Below are 18063 nucleotides of genomic sequence, written 5' to 3' on the forward strand. Positions count from 1 at the left end.
TTAATTTAATAAAAATATTATCTGAAAAGAAATAACCTATGAAAGACTGAAGAGCAGCCAAGAGGAATATTTCCAGAATTTAACACGCAAACTAAGCAGCCAGAGTTTTTGTTAAAACTTTGTTAAAATGCATCTTCTGATTTAGTGGCGTGGGGTCCCACATTCTGCATTCGAGTTCTCAGGTAACCTCAGCTCTGTTGATCCTAGAAGCCCCACACTGACAGTAGGGGAGGCTCCCGAGCGGAATATCCACAACATCACAATCTCCTGGCAAATTAAAAACCCAAACCCTAGAGCATAAGGAAACCTCTGGAAATCACTGATCAGGTCTTTACAACCTACCATATTAATTTCTCTGAGAATAAAAGAATACTTCTTAAATATGTAAAAACAAAAACAGGGGCACCTGGGTGGCTCAGCCAGTTAAAGGTCTCACTTCGGCTCGGGTTATGATCTCGCAGTTTGTGGGTTCGAGCCCTGAGTTAAGCCCTGTGCTGCCACTTTTAGATTCTGTGTCTCCCTCTCTCTGCCCCTCCCCCACTCATGCTCTGTCTCTGTCTCTCTCAAAAATAAATGAACATTCAATTTTTTTAATGAAAATAATAACACACTAAAACATGTAAATAAGAAAAGCAATTTCTCTCTGTATACAATTTCCAAAAGCATAGTGCCTATAATTACACTTAAAATGTAGGCTTTTATATTACAATAATCCTGCTCTGATAAACAAAAGTTAAATATAATGTGTAGAATCCTCAGTAGGACCACATACCACTTACTCACAAAATAATTCACGTCCATTTTACCTAGCTAACAAAGGTAGGACAGTGTAAGGAAACCAGACTAGCATTCTATTTCCTTGTGCTGAGAGCGTAAGAGACCACATCGTGGTTTAGCCAGCTCCTCCACAGTAATGTTGATATTCTGCCTGCTTACTGTGTAAATACATGTCGACATTTTGATTTATAGCTATAGATGATCTGTTTGCAGACACAGAAATAAGGATGTATAAATAATGGTACATTAATGGTTTGAAACACAATATTCTTTAAGGACAAAAACCTTGAGGGTAAATTACAAACATACGATGTCATGACTAGAGAAAAGTTTTCAGTTCTGTGAATGGTTAAGTCAATCGGTAATTCAAAATTTGGGGAAAACCTATTTAACCAACTGAAGAATCCGGAGTTCAGATCCAGCATTTTTTTATTCAGCTTACAAGTGTGAATATAAATGCTCCCGTCTCCATCAAAACCTAAGCACGCAAGTCTATCCTATATTTTGAAGGAGTCGGTGAAGGAGTACAGAGCACCACACCTGCTTCAGGATTGGCGCTGTCATGTTTGCTAGGACCACAGATCTTTACAGTGGCTCTCTCAGGACACATCTAGGATGGCACATGGGGGGAAGGGAAGAGTACTTCTGGTGTCTAGTGAATACGGGCCAACAGCCTACCATGGACCAGTCTCCACCACAAACGATCACCTGGCCTCAAATACCTAGGGTGCTGGGGCTAAGAAACGCTGACGTGAGTGATGGAGGCTGAAAAGATACAGCACCAACGTCCTTGGTGCATCATCGTTGCATTCCTAGCATGGTGCTTAGCACAGTAACAAGTATTTGTTGACAATGAAACTACCTTGGTGTAGATGGGAGATGAAAGACAATGATAAAAGAGTAATATGTAGTATCTAAATTCCAAAACAAACTTACAGTTATTGTCAAAACTGAAAAGGAATTTAACACATTGTCTAGCTTTATTTCTCTATTTGGGGGAAAAATATCTTCACATGAAACATGATATATAAGGTACAAATGTGGCAGTGTTATAGGGGGTGAGGTTGGGAAGCAGGCCTCTTAGTAAAAATAAGTATCCTAAATTAATTAAAATCAGTTTTTACTTCTAATAGTGTCAGGGTCCCATACTTTTTGTAAGTACTTCCTTTATAAAAATTAAAACTAATGTGACATAAATAATAAGGGGTATTTCACAAGCAGGAAACACAAAATGTAATTGTTTTTCAAAAACACGAAATCACAGACCTCTGTGGCCTACAGGCATTTATACTTCTGAGAATTCTGGGATTTAAAATGTCATGAGGAAATTCTGAACTGGCTTACATTTTTGAAACACAGGAACTGACAGTCACAAGGCCAAACATACCCTTAATAATCGATTCAGCTGCATACAGATCTCGTTTGTAGGTCACCTAAAGGACAAATAAACGTCATTAGACTTAACAGACCAGGAAGGAATGTGAGAGCAATAAAATTATGCCCCAAAGGAAATTATTCTGGAGAAACTATAAACACATACTATGGACAATTTATAAATTATAACATTAGCAAGTTCAGAATAATATATTCTATTTCTGCAAACTGCTTAATATTGAATTTTAGAACTTTAAATTGAGATATTATGTGGCAGTGGTTACCAAAATCTTATTAATATAACTCAAAGGTTATTTCCAAGAGACAATGTGGTAGTGTTCAAATACAAATCACTAGCACTGTTGGTCATTACTGTTTCATAGTAAAGTTTTATAGTGTAAGGAAGGAAGAAAAATATATGTAACAAAAATCACAAAACTGCATTTTTAGATCGAATGAGATGATTCTCCAAGAGTAATTTACATTAAGGGGTGCCTGTGTGGCTCAGTTGGCTACACATCCGACTTTGCTCAGGTCATGAGCTCATGGTTCACCAGTTCGAAACCTGCATCAGGTTCTGTGCCGACAGCTCAAGAGCCTAGAGCATGTGTGTGTGTGTGTGTGTGTGTGTGTCTGCCCCTTCCCCACTTGTACTCTCTCTCGCAAAAATCAGTAAAAACAAACAAACAAACAAACAAATCTGGGGTGCCTGGGTGGCTCAGTCAGTTAAGTGTCTGACTTCAGCTCCAGTCATGATCATGCGGTTCTAGAGTTCGAGCCCTGTGTCGGGCTCTGTGCTGACAGCTCAGAGCCTAGAACCTGCTTCGGATTCTGTGTTTCCCTCTCTCTCTTCCCCTTTCCCACTTATACTCTCTCTCAAAATTAATATTTAAATTCTTTTTTAATTTTAAATAATAAGTAAAAAAATTAACTCACATTAAGAGGGACTTCATTCTGAACTGAGTACATCTTTACATAGATACAGTTCACCTTTCAAGTTTTTTATTAATACATGGATCTGATAGAGACTAGAGGGTACCATCACGAACCTAAGAACAATCATTATCTTTCCTTAAGAATATACATACATCCTCCTTCTAATTATAAGCTGCTATAGTCCTATGGCAGATACTTCCCAGAACACACCCATGAGCTCCAGTACGGAATATGTCAGGCATATGGCATTGCAGAATTAGTTCTGAGAGCAGAATTAAAAACCTAGACGATAATGAACTATATTTTTTAAGTACTATAAGCTTAGGAGCTAGTTTACCATTGAAGTACCCAGATGATTATTGTGAAAATGGTCTAAAAACACCATTTGAAAAATCCTTAACAAATTAGTGTAATTCAGTATCTGTTCCTCATACTTTTTTCCTACCGGTTATCTCATAACTAGACTTGTATAGAAATTTTGTTCAGCCCAAGCTGCTCAGGGCACTTTTACTCAAAACAGATTACTGTTATGCTTTTATCCTGGTAGGTAAATCCTAATGCAAACCTATACCCTACAATCCAGAATTGAAGTAGTAGCTAACAGTCAGTTGAGCGACCAACTTTGGCTCAGGTCATGATCCCATGCTTCCTGGGTTTCAGTCACGAATCAGGCTCTGCCCTGATAGTGAGGAGTCTACTTGGACTTCTGTCTCTCTATCTCTCTCTCTAATAAATAAACTTTTAAAAATAAAGTAATGGCTAACATAAGATAGAAAGCTGCTTGAGCCTTCAACTAAACTATTAAAGTCAAATATGGCATTGCTACATTATTGCCAAAACAAGTATATGGCAACCCAAACTAGGACGATAGTTCCTGGTCCACAACAGAACTCCATTATCTGGATAGAAAACAGAAAACAGACGTTTAAAGGTTCATGCTATGTATTCACCAAATTAAACACTATATTGATCTCCTTCCTACATTCAACAAATATTTATCAAATAATTACTATGTTCTAGGTCCTATTATAAGTTTTGGGAATAGAGCAATGAAAAGAAAAAGCAAAATGCCTTAACCTATGGAAACAACATCTGGGTGGAGAAATTTTCTTAGAAGAACTAAATCAGGTAAGTTTTTCTTCTGTGTTCTTGAAAGTCCAAAGTTAACTAGGTATCTAAAAATCAGGCCTCAATATTTGTAATTCAAATAAGACATTGGTGTTTTTCTTTAATAATTTTCTGCTGTGTAGGGCAAACTTAGACCTGAACTAGGAAGAGGCCTAATTCCCATTATCCATTTCGTATTCTTTCCTGCTTGAAGGAATAAAACTGCATTCAAAATTAAAATAGAGGAACTGTAAAAGTACCTTATACTGTTTTTTTCAAGGGGGTTTTAATGACACATTTTTAAAGTTACAGAAAAATTGGTCTCCACTCCTAAAATCCCTTTTCTAGCCTTCTTGCAAGACTTAACAGTTTTGCACTGCAATCAATCTTAGTAAGACACATGTTTATCACCTAAAGGTCCTTCCTCCACTATTATTAAATCATTAAGTATATCAACATCAGAACCTCCTCAATTTTCTTTTGTCTCCTCTTTCTCATACCCTGTCGATACTCACTATTCACAGACTAAAGCTTTTATTTTTTAACTAATATCTTCTACATAGCACCTTACATTTAAGACTTGAACTCCACTTCTCACCAAACACGGACTTAATGAAAATACAAAATGTTTCTCACAAACTCATAAAATACTGCGTTTAAAAATAGCCTTGTTTTTTCTCCTAATTGAAACAGTGAACGTACTTCAAAGGCAACAGTACTGGAAAATGCTGTAATTCTGAACTGAGAAGTTATGCTTTTTCTGTCAAACTTTTACAGTAATATGGGCTGCCCTTTCCTTACTTTTTTAATTTTCACAAGTTTATTAGATCAGTTTTGAAGTTGATTTCCTTCTGTCAACATGATTTGTAGTTTTCCTTTGACCTTGCACAATGCGTTATGAAAATTCGTTAGTTTTAAAAAAAATCAACCCTTAAGTGAATCAGAGAATCATGGCTCTCTTCCGTCACTGATTTTTGCACTGCTCAGTAGAGGCTCAGGAGCCCCCTGAGGACCAGGGCAGGTGCTCTGTGTGCCTGAGGCTCAGTGCCCCACATGTGCCCCCCCCGCCCCCACCTAGTGAGCTCTTTTTTTGTCTGTTTTCTTTGTGCTTCTGTGCAATGTTTCATCTGGGCAAAGTGTGTAACTAAAAGAAAAAAATACTCACTAGAAGGGAAACTTGAAACTCAGAGCCAGAGCAGCAGTCCTCTGACCCCATGGCCCGGGCTCCCTGGCTTCCTCCGGGTGGGTGCCAGAGACTACTACCACCACATCGCCTCGTGTTGCTCAGTGTTGACCCTCAGCAGAGTAGTTTCCCAGAGCCTAGATGGGTTGGCCACCCTCTTACGTAAATTAGACAACACATAATCCCCATCTTTCCCATCTTTTACCGAGTAAGAAAACGATCCTGTAACTCCAGTAATTAGAAGCCAGAAAACGTTATATTTTAAAAATATAGAATGGTATGTTATTAGACACAAATTTCCATTTGGGGATATATTGATTTTATTTATTTCATCAATGAGGTCTACCTAGAAAAGACTCCTTCCTCTACACTGGATGATTAGATTAAAAATTCTGAAAAGAAACAATGTCACCCTATTGTATTTTTGAAATTAAAAAGAACACTATTTTCTTTCTTTTGTTTTTAAACAAAGATGGCAGAATACTTGAATTTTAAAAAGGAGTTGGTCCCATCAAAAGGATTCCTGAAAAATCAGTTATTCCAAAAATAGGTGATGACTCAAACTTCAGAAGCTCCTCCTAAACAAGTATTTTCAGACAATGGAACACAGTTGAATTTCTTTAATACCTGGTTATAAATCTTCTGTGCCTTAAGGACAGTTCTAACATTTAAAAACAAAAAGCCTATTCAATTAGTTCTGTATAGTGTAGATAACATGTATTTAAATATATTGGGACAAAAATATGGTACAGTTATAAACTAAAAGAATAGAGGCTTTTATGTCTACTAGATGAAATTTCGTCGAAGTATGCTGTTCACTAAGGCCTGGCAAGGCACAAGCCCTCAAGAGAAAGGAGGAAAGCCAATTCTTATCCCAGAAATCAGTCCTGCTTTCTTCTGTGATTGGTCGTCTTTGTCCTCAGGCTTGGGAGATGTCCTCTACCCTTCATGGTGATTTAAATTAATGTTTCCTCCAGGCCACAAAGGAGCTAGGGCAAGGGAGGTGGCCCAACTCTCAGCATTTACTTCTTGCATTTAGTTTTACCAAAAAAGTACGTAAAATACAAATTAACCCTCTTGGGATTTCTGGTGGCAGTTCCAACAGTCCTGCGTCCAGGCATGAGACATGTCTAGTCACTCCTCACACTAGTGTGCGAGTCAACTCCCGGCTTCTGAGGGGGAGGGGAAGGTATCCTGGCTCTGTGGTTCAGAACCTTCCCTTGCCTTACTTTTTTGTGGCCGTAAAAACGCCTCCTGAAATGCATTTTCCATCCTGTCAAGATTTATGAATCACGTGCTGGGTACTTGGCTCAGCCATCTGATTCCAGCACCAGTTTTAGCCTCCTTGTACTAAATAGTCTTTCAGATCCAAATTTTTAAAAAACCGTAGCATCTTTGGTGCTAGTATAGAATTAGAATGCTAAGTTGTAAGTGTAGAGTCCATTGCTTTGGTTTAAAGAGAAAATGAAGAACTCTTTTACTGGTACAAAATGCCAAGACCTCAGAATTAAGGCCTGTATACTAAAGACAGTCCATATGATGTCATTCAGATGCTCAATAGGGTGACACCAGCTAGGAAAATATCACAACGAAGAAAAAAGTTTGGGGAGTGGGAGAGGAAGACAATCAGAGACCAGAGGAAGAGGAAACATAGAACCCCCTACAACTGCAGTACCTGTATTCCAAATACTTTCACCTCAACAGAAGAAATGTGGTATCTATCAAAGACCTCTTCACGACATTTTCTGACTTTTCCCCCAATACATTGTGTTTAGGGCCCTTTTAGAATCCAAGATCCCATTATCCAAACATTCTAAAGAAAGGGGCTCCCCCAATCCCTTCGGGTTGTAAACCCATACTGTAAAACTGATCCCTCTGGGCCTAAGCCTGTGGAATGTTTATTAGTTTCCCAGGGTTACCGTAACCACATACCAAAGCTGGGTGGCTTTGAGCTTGTTCTCTCACAGTACTGGAGGCGGAAGTCCCAAATCCAGGTGTCAGCAGGGCCATGCCCTGCTCTGAAAGCCTGATATACCGAAAAATGCTCCCAGGCCTCTGCCCACCAGCTTTCCTTTGCTTGTAGATGCAGCACTCCAGTCTGCCTCCACGTCAGTCCCTGGCACGCTCCCTTTAGCTCTCTCCCTTCTGCTATTCCTTGTTGAGTTCAGGGCCTACTCGGTGCCAGTGGGACCTCATCTTAACTTCATTAGATCTGTAAAGATACTTTTTTGTTGTTAATGTTTGTTTATTTTGAGAAAGAGAGAGAGAGAGCACAAGCAGGGTAGAGGCAGAGGGAGGAGCGTGGGGAGGAGGAGAGGATCCCAAGCTAGCTTTGTGTGGTCAGCACAGAGCCCGAAGCAGGGCTCAAACTCCCAAACCATGAGATGGTGACCTGAAATCAAGAGTCAGATGCTCAAGGGACTGAACCACCCATGTGTCCTATAAAGATGCTTTTCAAATAAGGTCTTATTCTCAAGTGCATGAGTAACGTTAGATTTGTGGGGAACACAATTTAACTGCTAACAGCATTATGAAATGGCTCACCAGGGGAATGAGGAGAAGCCTTCGGGCAAGGCCGGTCCCTGACTCTGAGCACTGACACTTGGTGCCCAGGAAAGGGAAGTCGAGTACCAAGATGTGAGCGCTAAAACTGTGTTGCTGGAGAAAGCAGTGAAATAGGAGATTTCGCAATTTAATTGAAATAGATTCATGAGGGACAAGTGGAAAATTTCAAGAGCAATGTGTTACTTTCCTTTCATCTGTAAATCTCAGGGCACTTGACAAGTTTCAAAAAGGCTCTGAACACTCACAGAGATAGATCACCACACCCACTAAGACATCAAAAATGGGGTCAGGGAGTGTCATGTTAGCATGTTGTCTGCGAGTTTTCACTCCCTTCTCCCCCTGTCTGCAAATTAAGTTAGTAAGCACACAGTCAAAAGGGGTCTTAGCAGAGATGGGAGTCAGGGTCTTGAACAAAACATGCGACTGGCAAACACCACAGTCTTCACAATATGTTCCTCATGATCAGAGGCAGATAAAGAAAAGAATACACAGAATGAATCAAGTTGATGGTATCTTGATACCCTTAAAAGAACCATGATACTGCATGGATTTTCTCTCCCAGCCAATAATCCAGACATGCCAGTATTTTGTAATGTCAGGACATTGTAAGTATAGACGAGATCATCTTAGCACGCAAGGCCCATCAGTGTACTGTACATAATGCCTAATGAACTTATAGGGCTTTCTGGTCTGTGTTCAAGTCAATGAGGAAATATAATTTGGAAATGGTATAATCTTAGAGTTGAAATGAATCTTTCCTAATCAGATTTAGGCAAATGCTTTATAAATTTTCATCTGTCTTTCAAAAGCAGCAATACTTCGTAAAACATAACGACCCTACCCTTATTCCAGAATATACTGCTCAGTTCAACACATCCCCACCTTCATAACAAACAAAAGCCACACTGTGAAACACTCCAGCATCCACAGGAAGCTTTAGTATGAGAGTGCTAGCATCACTTCAGTCCCTCCAAAACAAAGAATTTGTCATTAGGAGTCAAACTACATTCAAGAGTTCAACTGCTCACTGGGGCCATCAGGCGGGTCCAGTCACCCAGGGCACGGAATCAGAACTATGGCAGATACTTCTTCAACCCAGTTAAGTTGGAGCCATCATCTCAGGGCCCAGAAGGAAATGTTGCTACTGTGGGAAGCAGAGTTACATCCTTAACCCAAAGCAGTTTAAGGCAACAGAACAGAAGGATATAGGAAGAGTGAAGGGAAAAGAAAAAAAAGAATAAAACCATCTTATCAGCTAAAATGGAATTTATTTGAATAAATCATCTCAAAGTAAATTTTCTTGAAACCATGAAATAGAAATTATACCATACTTTGAGGGCTCAGAAAACCCAGTGAAACTCTTAATGCCTTTAACGTATACCTACATCCACACATACATACATACATACAGTTTTATCCTCAAAATATTGTTTCAGTATGAAACCGCAGATGTTTATACTACTGCTCCATTTACTGAAGTAGCCAGAAGTATCCACACTTACATAATGTGTCTCCGGAATGAGAAACAAGCACAGCCAAGGTCCAGAACAAAAAAGCAACTCCCTTACCTTCCAGAGGTCAGGTGATCCTTCCACAAGTTTGGCTTTAATGTGACCGTATTTCAGAGCCAACTGTAAACACTCAGTTCCAAATTCCAAGTCGTAGTCACTACACTGGGCCGGAAAAAAACAAGTTCCAAAATATTTTAAGTGAAATGTTTTTATTTCATAATCAATACAGAAAAGATAAGCCCTAGAAAATTCATTAATTCTTAAATTAGCTACTTATCAAGTTACAGAATAATTGTCCCTGTGGCCTAAAAGTCACAAAATATAGAGAAGTTGTAATCATATGTTTTGAACTTCCTTGATAGTTTTAGGGGTCAAATAAGTGTAATACTTTGCTTCCTTTGATTATAAACTCCCTTTCCAACCACGTTTCTAAAATGCCTCAAAGTATGGCTGAAGATCCCTCTATCAGAATTTTATCTAACAAATGTACAGGACGCCTGGGTGGCTCAGTCTGTTAAGCCTCCAACTTCGGCTCAGGTCATGATCTTACATTCTTGGGTTCGAGCCCCGCGTCGGGCTCTGTGCTGATGGCTCAGAGCCTGGAGCCTGTCTTCAGATTCTGTGTCTCCCTCTCTCTCTGACCCTCCCCACTCATGCTCTTTCTCTGTCTCAAAAATAAATAAAACATTTTTAAAAAATTAAAAAAAGAAAAATATACGTATCCATCAAACTTCAACTCTTTCTGCTATTTATTATCAACATATTTGCAGATCATAGCTTTCGTTCATTTTATTATTTTACTTATGAACACGTCATTTTTAAAATTTTGTCTTTGGATTCTGAACTTGAGAAGAGTTCAGTCTTCCAGTATTAGACAAAAACAGAAAGACCTCTCAAAAATTTTGTAAAATGCAAGGAACATTTTTAATACAGTTCAGCTGAATAATACTGAGTACCAATCGTGTCTAAGCTCCGTGTCACATACCAGCATATCAAAGTCAATGAGACATGTATTGTGTCATCGAAGAACTCTCACCTCTTCAAAAGGCTGACCTATAACAAATATTTTGCAACAGAATATGACAGATGCAACAGTGGAAGCATATCTGTAAGTAGACCAGGAGATAAAATACTAACTTCTGTGTAAAGGCATCAGAGAAGACCTTTCAAAGGAAATGGTCTCTGATCTCACACTAAAGACTGAATACAAAAGGAGGATACCTTTTAAGGCAAAAGGTGGCACAAAAACATACAATAGAATCAGCCGTCTCATAGATTTGGACTTCAGAATGAACAGGCCCCTGAAAGGAAGACTGCAGGAAGGCCACAAATACCAGTTTGTCACTTAGCACTTGTTGCCCGTACTTTATTGCTGCACCAGAGACTCGAAAATTCTGGCCACACTGGTGTGTGAAGGTAACAGCCAAGAAAATAAAAGCACCAAATGTACAAATTCCACTGCTGACTAGAATGGTCTCACCTCACGTCTTTCTTTCTGATACACTTTACGACAGATTTCTTCCACATTATAATCTTTGAGAAAGTACTACCAACGTTGGTTACATTTAAGAAAATGAATTAGTTAAACCTCTTGTTTGTACTTCCGGTATCTGCAAAGTCTCACCTAACAGTATGTGAGATGTATGTACAGTCAAGAGAAAGCTTTCTAATACATGGTTAAATCCCAAAGACGACCAGTAATAGTCCTTTTCTTCACTTTTTTCAGAACTAAGATATTTACCACATTTGTGGAAGGCCATAAAAGTGCTCATGAAGTGCATGATGAGAGGAGACCATAGGAACAGGGGTCCCCTCCCGTCGTAGGTGCAAAGAGAATTACTGGACACTGGATGCCTGCCAGCCGCATGCTGCACCATCCAACACGGCAACAGCTCACAAACTATGAAATCTTTAGGATTCCAGCCACTAGCACCAATGAGAAACACAGAAAATTCTGGGTCAGGTATATAGGAAATATATACTAAAAACAGAGCCTGAGCTATCTTGACAGAAAGAGTAACCTGAATATGTCATTCATTCTACGTTAGTTACAGACTAACATTATAACTATTTATGAGGCTTTTGGTAATCTCTGCAATAAAGTTTATTTTTGCAGTAAATGCAAAACCATGCATGCTTACTGACCAATTAAATTTTGAATTTCTACATTTCTCACTAACATTGATGAGGATTTCTACTTTTGTGTCATGCATGGCAAACTAGAAGAAATAATGTTCTCTTCTGAAGAAAAATCAGGTAAGCTACAAAAGCGTAACTTTTCTTGAACCTTCCAGAGCTGTCACAAAAGGACCAAGCAGACTTAAATCTAAGAAAAGGCATGCCTCCTCCAAGGACAAAGGGAATGCCATCACCAGCTTACCAAGAGCACAACACAAGAACAGGAGACACTATGGGGCACCTGGGTGGCTCAGTCGGTTGAGCATCTAACTTCGGCTCAGGTCATGATCTCACAGTTCGTGGGTTCAAGCCCCGCGTCAGGCTTTGTGCTGACAGCTCACAGCCTGAAGCCTGCTTCCAATTCTGGGTGTCCCCCTTTCTCCGTCCCTCCCCTGCTCATGATGTGCCTCTCTCTGTCTCTCAAAAATAAATAAATGTTAAAAAAAAAAAAAAAAAAAAAGAACAAGAGATGCCAGATGCCATTGAAGAAATAAGTGAAGAATTTCAACACATCACTAAGTACTGGGTGGAGGTAAGTAGAAGAATACAGAACTTCTGGGAGCCACATACTTAACAGGAATTTTTACACCCCTGCAGGCTCCCCTTGAGCAACCAGTACTACTAAGAGTTCATGAATGGTATACTATACTTTGAAGGTGACTATGACTACACTTACATCAGAAAGTCAAGGCACGCACTAAATATTTTTAAGTTAAAAATAAGAAATCAAGGGGCACCTGGGTGGCTCAGTGGTTAAGTGTCTGACTTCAGCTCAGGTCATGACCTCACAATTCATGAGTTCGAGCCCTGTATTGGGCTCTGTGCTGGCAGCTCGGAGCCTGGAGCCTGCTTCCAATTCTGTGTCTCCCTCTCTCTTTCTCTCTGCCCCTCCCCTGCTCACACTCTGTCTCTCTCTCTCTAAAAAATAAACAAACATTTTTTAAAAAGTTAAAAAAATAAATAAGAAATCAATAGTGATCAGATAAAGTTATTAAAGAATTAATATAAAGGCAGTCAGAAAATGAAAACTGTAAGGTTTAATAGATGGAGGCAGAGATGGGAGGACAAAGAGACCACGTTATGGAGCCAAGAAGGCGTTTATTGGGATCTGCAATTCCCGGGCGAGGTTCCGTGACTCTGGAGCGGGGAGTCAGGGAGGTCGCGCCTGCTATGGGAGAGCAAGGTGTTTTATGGGTGCAGGAGTTCCGGGTTTGAGCTCAGGTGGGCCGATAGCCACGTAGGGTCATCTTTGGACGGTGGCAGGATTCAATTGGCTGTTCGCTTCGGTGGGGAGGGGGATGCTGGAATTCCATGGTGAGGCATTCCAGTTTGAGACAGTCCAGATTGAGAGTGGGGGTCGTCAGTCCTGGTGGCGCCTGGATCTGGTATCTGACCTGCAACAAAATGGCCGCTGGTGCTTTCCAAATGGCTCGGGTCATCCCAGGTTTGCAGGTGGGGGTTGTCAGTGTTCACAGCTTTCCACATCAAAGTGGCCACTCAGTTGCTTTCCCATGGCAACTCTTACAAAAACCACAACAGATGGAGTAGAAAACAATAAGCACAAGGATCAATTTTTAAATCAAGAAAGACAATCAGTCTGTAAGTGCTGAAAATGTTGATCTTCATTATTCAGTGTGGGAATCATACTGATATCACAGGTCACATAACATACACATACACACACTGACAGTAAGAACCCTCTGCCTACCTAAACTTGCAGCCAGAAAGAATGTCAAACAACATTCTTCCCAGGCGGAAGGCCTGAGGACACTGTTGTCAGGGATCCCCAAACACAGTCCATCTCAGTCATGTTAAAATGAATCTCAAAATCAACAAGCTCCACCCACAAAACCCAACAAGTACAGTCTCCAACACAGAAATATGACCAGAAAATCCAGATTTAACTGAAAACCAAGATGAACATGAAATCTAAAGGAAAAAGGCAAAAATTAAAATGTTTTAGAGGAATGATGCAATAAATACTCAAGCATCATAGGTGAGAAAGTGTTCATAAGCATAAAATAGGGTAATATTTAAAAAGGCAGAAAATAGAAAGAAAAAAGTGACCACAAAGTCCAATATGTTAAAAAAAAAAAAGGAAAGTCAGAAGGAAAGAACACAAAAGAGTAAGAGAAAGATCAAGTGTTTCAAAAAAATTATAGTAATCAAGAACATGAGTTTCCAAATTAAAAAATTTCATGGAAAGTAGAACATAATGAATGAAAATACACCAAACCCAATAAACGACAGAAACATAAGGTCTCCTGTACAGCAGGAACCCAAAATGGCTGAGACAAAATAGCAAGCATGAAAAACAAAGGGAAAGTTTAGAAAAACAAAGGGAAAGTTTCTCCATAATTTTGAAGGTAATGATTGTTAACATAAAACCATACTTCAAGAAAACTTTTTCATCACACATTGAGGAAATATGGATTTCTACAAACACTGAAGGTTTCAGCAAAATTTTAGTTCCTCTGCATTCTTTTTCATTCCCAATTTCATAGGCTGTGTCTTTTTAGAGCAGTTTTACGTTTGCAGCAAAACTGAACAGAAGGTGTATGTATTTCCTGGACACCCTCTACCCCCACATGCTCACAGCTTCCCCCACTATCAAAATCCTACACCAGAGTGGAACATTTATGAAAATTGGTGAGCTTATTACACCAACACATCATTATCACTTCAAGTCCACAGTTCACACTAGGAGTCACTCAATGTTCTTACACTTTAGGAATTGTCACAAATGTGTAATGTACTAAATCATCTTAGTACCACAAAGAGTATTGTCACTGCATTAAAAATTCTCTGCACGCCTTCTCTTCATCCCCTGGTAACCACTGCATTCTTCCCACCTCCATTGTTGTATCTTTTCCACGAATCATATACTTTGACTCACAGTATGTGGCCTATTCAGATTGGGTTTTTTTTTTCCCCACATAAAAACATGCATTTAGGTTTCCTGTATGTCTTTCATGTCCTCATAGATCATTTTTTAGCCCTGGATAATACCCCATTTACTAGATGTACCACAGTTTATGTATGCATTCACCTATTGAACATCTTGCTTGCTTCCAAGTTTTGGCAATTATGAAAAAAGCTGGTATAAACATTCACATGTAGGCTTTTCTGTGGACATGTTTTGCATTCATTTGAGTAAATGCAAAGAAGCGCAATTCCTGGATCACATGGTAGGAGTATGTTTAGATTTGTAAGGAAACTGTCAAATGGTCTTTCCCAGTGAATATGTGCTGGGAGCCGCACGGGCCTTGCTGGATGACACGGTCACAGTAAGGAAATGGTAGATGTAGCACAGCTCCTGCCACAGGGGCGGAGGCTAGCATCTCCTTCTGTAAACTCATTGCTCGTGTAAAATTCAGCCTGTTGCTATTGATTAGGCCTCACAATGTTCCAAACCAGACCGATATTCCCCAGAAACCTCATGGGAGGAAGCATATTCCCACCTCTATGAAGAGGAAGTTAAATGAGACACTGCAGATGTTTGTCAGAAAGGCTCTTCTATTGAGCTTCACAAATTTAAGGCATGGAAATAAAGGGGATTAAAGAACACAAAGATAATGTTTACCCTGCCCCCCCCCCCAAAATAGAAAGCCTAATTTAGGAAATAGAAACAAACAAGAACCAGGCATAAGCTACTGCGCATACATATGCTAATTTGGTGCCCATTGTGAGGATAGGTAAGAGTAGTTACAACTTAAACTCATATGCAAAGGCCGGCTGGTCTAGGGCGCCTATGGGGCTTACACCTTCAACATCAAAGAACAAGGTTGACAAAAGGTTTACTTACTAACCATCACTAATGTATTCTTCCTCTTATGAGCCAAATAGAATGCCTCCTAGCCCTGTCTACGACTGAATTTTAGCATCATTGTTATAAAATGTGTTTGCTATCTGCTTCTCACTGAAAACATCTTGCTATCTTCTTAGTTGCAAGATTTACTACCGGTTCAAACAAATGTGTATGTTATCTGCTTTTCACTGAGAATATCCTGTTATCCTATGATGTGTAAGTTACCTCATTGTAATTAGAATAGTTCTGAAGAAATGCCTCTGTAAAACCTGTTTCTGCACCCTTTTCAAAACATCTTTATCACTGAGAATTATTTGTAAAAGTTCCACCTTTCGATGTCATAGGTCTATAAATAAAGACCCAAGACCTGGCTAGGGAGGAGATACAAGGGATACAGAGGAGTCAAGAAGGAGATACAGGATACAGGAGTTAAGGAGGAGATACGGGGATAATAAGGAAATAGGACAAGACAATGCCAGGCTGGACCAATTAAGAAACTGCGCTGCCTGAGTCTCTTCATTGCTTTTCATCCGTCGCTACCCCTTCAGGGAGCCCTGGACCCCCCAGAGCGGGCCTCCGGCAAATGTGGTGTCCTACATATTCAGCAGGCACAAATGAATTCCTGTTGCCCCATAGCCTCACCAGCATTAGGTGCTGGCACTCTAGATTTGAGCCACTCTAATAGATGTGAGTGATTTCTCAATGCTTTAATTTGCATTTACCTAATGACTTAGAATGTGGAGCGTCTTTTCATATGCTTATTTGCCATGTGTATATTTTCTTTGGTGAGATGCCCACTGAGGTCTTGTACTTTTTTTGAGTTATTCTTTTTCTTATTGTTGAGTTTTAATAGTCTTTTTTTAATGTTCTAGATAAGAGTCCTTTATCACATGTGTCTTTTACAGGTATACTCTCCTACCTTTTGACTTCTCTTGTCATTTCTCAAAAGTGACCTTGACAGAGCACAAGTTTTTAATTTTAATGAAGTCCAGTTTATCAATTCTTTCTTTGGTAAATTATGTCTTTGATGTTGTATCTAAAAAGGTATCACCAAACCCAAGGCCAGCTACATTTTCTCCTCTCTCCCAGGAGTTTTAAGGTTTTGTATGTTACACAAAATCTGAATTTCTGTGGAAGGCATAAATTCTGTCTAGATTCATTTCTTCATGTGTATGTTTTAACACCATTTATTGAAAAGGCTACCTTTGTTCCATTGTATTTCCTTTCCTCTCTTGACCAAAATCGTCCGTTTACATGGTCCATCTCCAGGGCTCTGTATTCTGTTCCACTGATTGATTTGTCTTTTCCTCCACCAGCACCAGACAGTCTTGATTTACTGTAGCTTTAAGGTAAGTCATGAAGTTGAGTAGTGTCAGTTCTCCAACCTTACTCTTCTTCAATATCACACTGGCTGTTCTGGGTCTTTTGTCTCTCTACACAAACTCTAAAATCAGTTTACACATGCAAAAAAAAAAAAAAAAAATTGCTGTTTTTTTTTTTAATGGGATTAATTTGAATCTACAGACCACATAGGAAGAACTAACATCTTGGTAATATAGAGTCTTCCTATTCATGAACATAAAATAGATCTCAGTTTATTCAGCTCTTTAATTGTGCTTAGAGTTTTGGAGCTTTTCTCTTATGGATCTAATACGTATTTGGACAGTTTTTTAAGTATTTCTTTTTGAGGGCACTAAGTGCAAATTGATGAGGAAGCATAATGCAAGCTGAGGGCAAACTATAAGCTAGCACCCTGCCCCACAAGTGGAATATGTGTGATATTCCTCAGACACTCGTGGCCACCCAAGAACAAAGGAACAGAGTTTAAGTGTTTGCCATTGTAATGTGGGAAACTAATGCAAATGAAAAATTAAATTTCTTTACTGTCTACAGTCCATTGACAAGCCCTTGGAACAGGCATAGTGACCTCCCTACAGGGGCTCAGTTGCCTTGAAGACGACACTTTCCTAGGGGCAAAAGGAAATCCTGGCTTACATTATCCTGACCCCCCGCCCCCCAGGATCCTGTAAGTCTACTTTAGCATTAAAAATTCCTTTAGAAACATCCGTTATCTGAACTCCCCCAAGATATATGCTGGCAACCACACTCCAGGCTTATAGCCCCTTGATATACATCTCAATGGTCTCCTGACTAAGGTTTTACTAAATGGTAATAAAAGCTGTTTTCCTAACAACACTTAGCTCTTCAAAGTCCTGGAAATCTTGCTTCCAAAATACCTTAGAAATTTACTCTATCTCTCACCCCACCCCAACCTGAGAGTATATAACCAGTTACCTGTCACAACTCCAGTACAACTCTTTCTGTCATGGGTTCTATCCCCAGGCTTTAATAAAATAACCTTTAGGCCACTGGCTTCAAACCCCACCATCACCCCCAAACCCATCACAAATGATTTAATTTTAAATTCCACCTGTTCATTGCTATTATATAGGAAAGTGACGGACTGTTGTATATTAACCTTGAATTGTGCAACTTTTCTACAGTCACTTCTAGGAGTTTGCTCAGTCTTCCAGATTTTCTACAAAAATAATTATGTCACCTGCCAAGAGTTTTATTTTGCCTTCTCTTACTAAGAGTTCCAGTACAAAGCTGAAAAGGCATTT

General features: G+C 39.5%; 1 protein-coding gene across 1 annotated transcript in view; it reads right to left on the minus strand.

Moving 5' to 3' along the window:
• The window catches only part of CRPPA (CDP-L-ribitol pyrophosphorylase A), a 189599-nt gene that overhangs the window by 87312 nt on the left and 84224 nt on the right, over positions 1-18063 (minus strand). Inside the window, exons 5-6 of the mRNA XM_029919056.1 lie at positions 9511-9615; positions 2165-2210 (exon numbers count right to left, since the gene is read on the minus strand). Coding sequence (XP_029774916.1) covers positions 2165-2210; positions 9511-9615 — 151 coding nt within the window. The remainder of the gene's footprint in view (positions 1-2164; positions 2211-9510; positions 9616-18063) is intronic.

Source organism: Suricata suricatta, chromosome 2 (genome assembly GCF_006229205.1).
Source record: "Suricata suricatta isolate VVHF042 chromosome 2, meerkat_22Aug2017_6uvM2_HiC, whole genome shotgun sequence".
In the NCBI taxonomy this organism is placed as follows: Eukaryota; Metazoa; Chordata; class Mammalia; order Carnivora; family Herpestidae; genus Suricata; species Suricata suricatta.